This window comes from Fusarium poae, chromosome 3 (genome assembly GCF_019609905.1).
Source record: "Fusarium poae strain DAOMC 252244 chromosome 3, whole genome shotgun sequence".
NCBI lineage: Eukaryota > Fungi > Ascomycota > Sordariomycetes > Hypocreales > Nectriaceae > Fusarium > Fusarium poae.
This window is the reverse complement of record NC_058401.1, coordinates 8,042,187-8,051,089: the sequence shown is the minus strand read 5'-3', so window position 1 is coordinate 8,051,089 and position 8,903 is coordinate 8,042,187. Positions and strand designations below refer to the sequence as shown.

General features: G+C 52.3%; 1 protein-coding gene across 1 annotated transcript; it reads right to left on the bottom strand.

Annotated features, from left to right (window-relative positions):
• Positions 1-2,131: 2,131 nt before the first annotated feature.
• FPOAC1_010134 (uncharacterized protein) lies at positions 2,132-6,074 on the bottom strand (the record flags this gene model as incomplete). Its single annotated transcript, XM_044854529.1, has 4 exons — positions 2,132-2,242; positions 2,418-3,134; positions 3,297-5,696; positions 5,973-6,074. The coding sequence occupies 4 exons, from the start codon at positions 6,072-6,074 to the stop codon at positions 2,132-2,134; spliced, it is 3,330 nt and encodes a 1,109-aa protein (XP_044707199.1).
• Positions 6,075-8,903: the final 2,829 nt, after the last annotated feature.

Below are 8,903 nucleotides of genomic sequence, written 5' to 3'. Positions count from 1 at the left end.
TTCAGTTACGTATTGCTCCCTAACCAACCTAACCTAACCTAACCCTAACCCTAACCTAACCTAACCCTAACCCTAACCCTAACCCTAACCCTAACCCTAACCCTAACCCTAACCCTAACCCTAACCCTAACCATCAGCGCTATCGCGCTGCACCTGCCGTGCGCGCCGCCTCCGGCGGACAGTGCTCCTTACCCCAACGTACCGCGCTGCCGCGCGACCTGCCGTTAGCGGACTTTCACGGGTTCGCCCACCCACCCCCAAAAACGCTCCTTTTAACCCTGCTACTGCTTTTGACCGAATCCAACGAAAAAGTACACTGTGTGACGGCGCACTGTCCTATACTGTATCGTTTTCTTACGTTCTTTTATCTTCCTATGTTATAACCCTCAGCGCTAGCGCGCTACACCTACCGTGCGCGCCTCCGGCGGAATTACAACCTTACCTTGCCCTTCTTGATCCTCCTTTATATATCACTTAGCCTCCTCTCGATCCCTAATCCAGTCTTATCTTATCTCTCTAACTTAATACCACTAGCTGTTATTCTTTACCCTTAGTCTAATATAATTAGCGGTTATTCCCTACTTCTCTAATCTAATAATATCAGCGGTTAACCATTCTTTACCCCTAGTCCAGTAAAATTAGCCGTTATTTCTTACCTTTAATCTACTATAATTAGCGGTTTTTTCTTACTCTTACTATAACCCTTTTATTCTTTCTTTTCTTATTAACTCTATATCTCTCTTATCCTTCTATATTATTTCCTACTTCTCATTCTTTACTTCCCTTTATCTATTACTCTATTATAGCCCTAACCCTTCTACCTCTCTATAACCCTAACCCTTTAACCTTCCCTATAGCCCTAACCTTAAGCCCCTTATATCTTTAAATCTATCTTATGCCACTTTTACTTATATAAACCCTTATTTACTAAATCCCTTTTCTCCTATTTTCTCTTATCTTTTTATATCATATCTTTACTTTACTTGATCTTTCTTCTTTTCTAATTTACTATAGTAAATACAACCTTAATCTAGTACTTTATACCTTATCTATATATTTATTTTCTTACCTATAGTTACTCAATATACCTCTAATCTCTCAAGTATTCTTTACAATCTAATTACTTTGTAACCTATTTCTTATTCTATATATAAACTTATATCAGTTGATATATTAATTACCTATTCATTTCTTGTTTTTATATTTCACTTTCAATCTATTCCTTACATATATACCATGATATCTTTCCTATAATCCTTTTTATGCTAATATACTCTCTACTATAGCCGTTTTTCTTTCTTACTAATATACTGCACAATCTCATCCCACACTGCAAGCCCGTTCGTCATCGATAACCCATACATCGGCCTCATCCGCTTAATCCACTCGCGGTATACCTGCTCATCCATACAATCTACCCCAAACCTATCACGCACTAGCTCCCGAACCGTTTCACTAACCCTCACCATCATCACCACCGGTAATATCCTATTACGGTAGCTACACTTACCCTGCACTCGTCCCACGCTACACCAGTTATACGGCAGACCGCACTCCCAGCAGCACTCGTAGTCTGCAAACCGTAGTCTTGCCTGCCATCGATCAAAATCCTTCTGCTTTAGCAGCTTGCAGTCCTTCCGCTCATGCTCTATCCTCCCTTTATTTTCCTCCTTTGCCCCGTGTATGTGCCACTTAACAAAGCATACCGAGCATCCTACCTCCCGCACTCGATCTAGCCAGCTATACAGCCTCGTCATCCGCCGGCTCTCCTCCTGCACGCTCTCCTTCAGTCGGTTAACCACCAGAACCCTTCCTTCTTCCCTATCTTCTCCGCCATTCACCTTATCAGTTTCCCTTAAGCACCGATCACAGTATTCTGCCCGCATATCGCTACAACAAAGCTCAATCCCATCAAAAAATCGCCCAAGCACGAACCGCCGACAGCCCTCACCCTTTATAAACAATTCAACTGCCTCACGGTTCATGTGATCAATATCACTGCCGAACTCGTTTGCCCAGCCCGCCCTTCCATCTGTCACAATCACCGAGTCTACAACCTCACCTCTCTGTCGACCGCCTCTACCTGTCTGCTGAACAAAGTCGACTAGTCCAAACGGCGGTCCCGCATGAATTACACCAACGATGCCCCTGATGTCGACACCGGTCCCCAGTCCAGTCGTTGCCGCAATCCACCGCTGACCGTCCCGCCCATCGACCCAGTCTTGCACTGCACTAACTCGTGCTTCCCGCGTTAGCTTGCTGTGATACGCTTTGCAGCCAACCATCGCAGCTATTGCCTCACACTGCTTGATCGAGCGGCAGTATACCACTCCGCGTTGTGCTGTCTCCATTCGCTCCTCGATCGCCTTCATTGCAGCTACCACTCCGTCCTCTATTGCCGTCTTCCCCGGCCTTACCTGCTTCACTCGGTACCGAATATTCACCCTCATCGTCGGAGCTCGGATGATTGTTGCGTCCTGTGCCAGCATTCGCTCCCGGAACCAATCCTCCATCGACACCGGCAGCGTCGCAGTAAGCATCACCAGCGGGCACCCGAACCGGTGCAGCCCCGTTAGCAGCCCTAGCCGCTCTCGGTAGCTGACGTCCATGATAGCGGTGTGACACTCGTCAAAGAACACCCTTTCCAGCAACCCTCGACCCCGAATGCTCTCGACGTATGCGGTGAATCCTTCGCTCACGGCCACATCGGCACTGACCACTACCAACCGCGCGTCCCGCTGCCGTTCATCCCTCTCTTGATCGATATCGTTTCTCCATTCCATGCAATCGATGCCGAGCTCGCGTGCCCTTGAAACCAAGTCCTGCACAAGAGATACAAACGGGACAACCACAATACTGACCGGTCCTCCACCCGTGCCTCGTTCGTCTTCCATAAAAGCCGGCAGCATAAATAAAATGCTTTTGCCACCGCCTGTCGGCAGCACCACGATAAGCAACTCGCTCCGGATGCCGTCATTCTCTAGTCGCATAATCCGGTACATGCCATCGCGCTGCTGCGCCGTCTTCCATCCTGCGTCTTCGCCTAGCATACGCTTCAGCCCAGCATCTATCTCTGCATCCTCATAGCGGGGGGCCAAGTCGCCATCCAGCGGGAGTCTCGGTGAAGTTGCCTGCTGATAGCGGTTATGTGTTAGTTATAATAAGCTTATTCTTACGCCCTACCCTATAGCGCCACTCCCCCATCTTTTCTGTACCAGCACCAATTGTAATCTATCCCAATAATTCCGGCGTATTATGTATATACATAATAGCAGAGTAAATGCTACTATACGTACCTCTCGGTCTATAGCAAGCCTTTGCCTCTTTGCTGATCTGTCGACTACCGGCATAATATCGTCGTCATGAGCCCGGCGTTTCCTGTCACCGAAATCACCATCAGTTCGGGCCAGAAATTCATGCCACAGACGGCTGATCTCCCGGAAATTTGACAACATCTCCGGCTGCAACTGACTCGGAAATTGAAGATTGACGGCATAGTGATTCCGTGCGATTCGACTTCCGTGTGTCGCTTGGATGTCCCATACATACTCAACTTTCGGTCGTCGGTGTGCTTCTCCAGTTAACGGATCGGCCGCCTCGTCGTCGCTGTCCGCCACGGCGGCTTCCAGTTCAACTTGCTGAACAATTAATCCCTTGATTCGACGACCCATCTCAATAGCTACATGCCGGTAGCTTGAAACAGTTAGCTGAACCCCAATCTGTACACCTGTGACAAGCGCGAGCTGCTTGCTCAGCTTTGCCGTGTCCCAGATCCCCTTCTCGGCCGACTTCCATAGCCACGGGCTGATCGCTTCGGACGGGCCTCGAATGCCAGAGAGCCGATGCAGCACCTTCTCAAACGGCAGCAGCCATGCGACATATGCCACCATCATCAAGCTTGGGCCCTCAGGCAAGAAACGCGCTACCTTTCGGCCTTGCTTGCCATTCAATCCCTTGCTTTTGTCCCGGTCTGTGATGAGCACCACCTGCCCGTCAAAGACAAACACGTTCTTCGGCAGCTGATCGGTATCGCAGTGCTTCAGCGTTGACACCTCCGGACCTCGCCCGGGCTGCCCTCCCCATACATGCACAACCGGGAACATACTTGACCGGAACTGCCGCAGCCAGCCAAGATACTCATCCATCGCCCGTTTACGGCACTCGACCCGACTACCGCCGTTCCCTGCATCGACGATCTTCCACAGCGTCGTGCCCAACAGCCTCGTTAACTTCTCTGCACCCGGCTTGAGCCATGCATTCTTCCGGTTCGTCGCAAATGACCGCCCTGGGCCCTCAAACACCAAGCTATCGGCGATGTCCTGTAGCCGTATTGTTTCGCGGATCTGACTCCATTGTCCGTCCATAAGCTTGTCGAGCCAGCCCTCCGCTTCTCGCACGAATGCCTGTGCTGCCCGTTGAAAGCTGTTTACGGTGATCTTGTCGCCCAGATAGTTGAGCGTCATGCCATTACTGTCCCATAGCACCCGCGCTTGCCCACCTTCCTGATTACGGTAGCCCCTCCCGTACGTCATCCACTGGATAATAGCACTGAACGGTGTATACGAGCCGGTTGCGAGCCAGTCGCGATGACCCTTCTGGAACCGATCGATAGCCGCAAAGCTCGTGTCGCAATTCGAGTCGTCGGAGTCGTACGGGTCGTCCTCAAAGAAGTGCTCTAGCATCAGAATCCGCCCGCACCATAAGAAACCGGCGAGAAACCGGGTATGTGTGTGGGACGGTACCCACGTGCCATCCTCCTTGACACCCAGTACAGCCGTGAAGTGGAGCAGCGGGTTGTAGTACTGCTTCTTCCCAAGCTTCTGCTTAATCGACTTGATGCAGAAGTCGAAGACAGCCTCATCAAGTGCCTCCTTATCGGGGTCTTCTTCTTCTTCTTCTTCTTCTTCTCCCTCTCCTCTATCCCCTTCTCTGCTGCCCTTCGTGACCTGCTGCTGCCCCTGCCTCTTCTTCTTGTCGACAACAGTATCAAGTCGCTGGACGATGTCAGCCAGGGAATTCCACTGCTCTTCCGTAAATCGGATACCGTGCTCTGCCTTGGCCCCATCGCGCCCAAGCGCCTGAATCCGGACGCAATAGCACAAGTACCGCTGCCAGCACGCACTGTACCTGTCCATCGTATCTGACTGCTGCTTTCGGCCGAACGGGGTCGATACCGGCTTGGTCGGGTCAATGCTGCCGAGCCACTCGAGCGTTTCGTCCGGCACCCTATCCAGCCTCTCCATACAACGGCCAAGCTCGCGCCGGAAACTCTCGGTCAGCTCACGTAGCCTCTGGTTCGCTTCACGGCGCTCGCGGGGCCACATCCGCTGCTCGACTGCGGCAGAAGCCGGTGATAGCCCCGCCTGGTACAGCGTCGGTTTGTCCCTCTGCTGCAAGTGCGCCGACCATTTCATAAACTGCACCCATCTCGACTCGGTGTCGACTCCGCCTGGTGCCTCTACCTGACGTTGCCGTTCCGTCTCTGCCTTCTTTAGATCCTTCTCACATGCCCGGACGGTCTGCAGTAGTAGAGCATCCCCAGCAGTTACGCCATCGTCAGCGCGTTCAGTGGCCGGATCGCCATCGGCGTCGGTGGTTTCGGCGCCCCGCGCTGGGTTGACGATCCAGTACCTTGCATGCGGGGCTTTGCGCAGTGACTGAAGCATTACGTACTCCCGTCCGCGCTTACCTTCCACCTGCGTTCTGTGTCTGTTGCGGGTCTCGTGTGTAGAAAAGTTCGACTTGTTGCGGGTCAGAAAGCGACAGCCCCCGGCCCTACAGCTAAACCCCTTATATGTCCTCAGCCCGGGGATCGGCGCGCTTCCATCTGGTGGCAGTTGTATGTTCTCGTCTGCTGGATCCTGCAGTGTCCGGGGGCGCCACCCCGACGACGAGAACGATGCTGCGAATGCAATTACCGCCTGTAGCTGCTCTCCAACAGTTTTGTGGCAGTTGCGGTAGTGGTGCTCTACCTTATCGACCTCGGGTTTGATAGCTGCCTCGCAGATCAGACAAAGCAGGACATCAAGCTGCTCGCAAAGCTGAATTATCTGGTCCACTGTATTATTTTTCATGGTTGTACGTAGTGGTGAGTGAACGGTGCTGCCGCTGATATAAAACGCACAATTCAAATCTGGCTGCGTCTGGATGATGATACTGTTGTTATTTAGTATCATGATAATGCCTACTGATATAAATATATCTGGCTTAATGTAAATAGACTTGCTTTTGTTATTGCTACAGTGATATGTAAACTCTATTTTTAAATTACTAATTACGATTTACCTGTATGTAAAGAATTGATTGAACTCTTCCCTCCCCTCGTTGTTTTCTGGGCCTGTTATTGGTATTTGGTGTTAGTTCCCTGTCAACTTGGGGTTGGGGTTCGTCTGTTTTCGACCCAATCACCGTTGTTGTCCTGGGGGAACGTTGTCCTGAGGGAATGGCCCGTGCACGACCCGCAACCGCCATACAATCTCGCTAACCCCAAGTGTTTGTTCAGCCAGAACAACACCCGGACTAGAGACCAGGGGCGTAAGATCGGTGCTGATGTGAAGGCTCCCTTCAAGTCTCGGAAAGCCTTTTCGCAGGTTTCGTCCCAGACGAACGGTACGTCTTTCTTTGTCAGGTGGTTCAACGGGGCTGTAAGCTTAGAGAAGTCACGGATGAACCTCCTGTAGAAGTTCGCAAATCCTGTGAAAGCTTGTACATCGGTCAGGCAGGTCGGGGTTTGCCAGTTCTTAACAGTTTCGATCTTTGCAGGGTCCATTCGGATGCCGTCTCGTCCCACGATAAGGCCTAGGAACTTGGTTTCCGTAACCATGAATTCGCATTTGGCTGGGTTTGCGAATAACCCGGCAGCTCTTAGTTTTTCAAGCACCATCTTTAATTGCTCGACGTGCTCTTCTCGGGTCCGGCTATAGATCAGGATATCGTCCAGGTAGGCAGTGCAGAATATATCCAGGTATTCCCTCAGCGCGTCATTAATGTACCGCTGGAAGGTCGCGGGGGCTCCTGTTAGGCCGAAGGGCATAACCAGTGACTCATATAATCCGAATCGGGTGCGGAATGCTGTTAGGTACTCCTGGCCTTCCTTGATGCGCAGATTATTGAAGGCCGACACGATGTCGATACGGGAGAAGTATTTCATACCAGACAGGTTATTCAGGGATTCTTTTGATCAGGGGCAGCGGGTAGCGGTCTTTAACTGTAATGTTGTTCAGGGCTCGGTAGTCTACGCAGAAACGTAGGCCACCGCCGGGTTTCTTGACGAATAGTACCGGGGAGGCTACAGGCGATGAGCTCGGGCGGATAAATCCCTTACGCAGATTCTCGTCCAGCCACTCTCGTAGGGCTGTCAGTTCGTTCCGGGACATTCCATATAAGGGTCCAAACGGCAGTTTTCCTCCTGGGGTTAGCTCGATGTGGTGGTCTCCAGATCGGTGCGGTGGTAGCTTCTCTGCCTCCTTAGGCGAGAAAACGTCTTGGAACTCTCGAAGTTCTTCCGGCAGCACGAATGCCTCTGGCTCAGGCTTAAGCAGGTAGTCCAGTTGCTTCAGGGTGACGGTGAAGAGGCGGTAACGGTCCTTCTGGCTGTATATTCGGGCGGTTCGCAGGGAAACCGGGAGGATATCCTTTCCCTCCAAGGCTGGTGGGATACTCCCTTTCATCTGGCGCATGAACTTCTTCGGGACGGTCTGTAAAGCCTTAATCCTTGTAGGCTTGGTTGGGGTGTTGCAGAATTTCTGGCAGTACGGGCTGTTAAATGTGAACGTGTGGGCCGCGAAGCCCACCTGCGGGTCGTGTTGCTTTAGCCAAGGCATTCCCAGGACAATAGGGTAGCTGGCTAGCTGGGTCACGTAGAAGATCATGCTCTTCTGCTCGTGATCGGCAATGCGGAGTCCGGCGCGGACGTAGTAGGCGACCTTCCCGCTCTCGGCAGGTCGCCCGTCGAACACTTCAATCTCGAAGGTTCTCTTCAGGGGTCTAAACTTCAGGTTCTGGGACTTAGCCCAGCTCTCGTCGATAAACCCTTTTCCTTCCGCTCCGCTATCGGTCATAGCGTAAGACGGAATTGGTTCTCTTCCGGCCACATTGAGGCTGGCAGGCAGTATCATCAGGTTCGAACGTTGGTTGTTCTCGTTCTCAATCGGGATTCCATGAACGGAGGCGGCGGACAGTTTAATCTTCGGTACAGTAGGTGCGGGGAGGGGAGCCTGGCGCCGACTTAAGACAGGCTCACCCCGTTTTCCTGGCGTCCTCGGGAGTGTCTAGATCGGCGGGAACTGGCGCGGCTGGATGTAGGCGAGTGTGGAGACGGGGGCTGGCTGGTGCGGTTGGGGCTATAAGCAAAGGCGGCTTGACGGAACCTGGTTGGGCGTGTGTCAGGTTCAGGGCAGTCGCGGAGGTAGTGGTTGGCTGAACCGCAACGGAAGCACTGGTTGTTCTCCCGTCGTTGGTTAGGGCGGTTATAGCGGCGCTGATTGCTGAGGTCCATGGGGTCTTCGGCTGGTTGGCGGTTCTCAGGGGGGCTTCTTCCCCTTCGGGGCGACGGGGATTTCTTCCTGGGCGTCAGGGGGTGTTCCTTCAGAGGCATATTCGTCTTTCGTGGCGCGGGCTGTAGGTCAGCCGCAAAGCGGCGCCGTCGGTTTTCCAATTCTTGTAGGAAGGCGGCCAGGTCGTGATATTGGTAACTAGACGGTGGGTTGTGTACCAGCATTCCGCGTAGCTCTCGGGAAACGGCTTGCTCTAACAGGGTAGGCAGGGCCTCTTCTGACATTTCTCCTTCCAGTGCAAGGCGTTGGAACTCGGCGAAGAAGGTGCTAAAATCCTTGTGAGTCTGGCGGAGGCGGAACAGTTCGGCGCGGGCATTATTAATGCGGTTCGGGTCTCCAAAAGCGCGT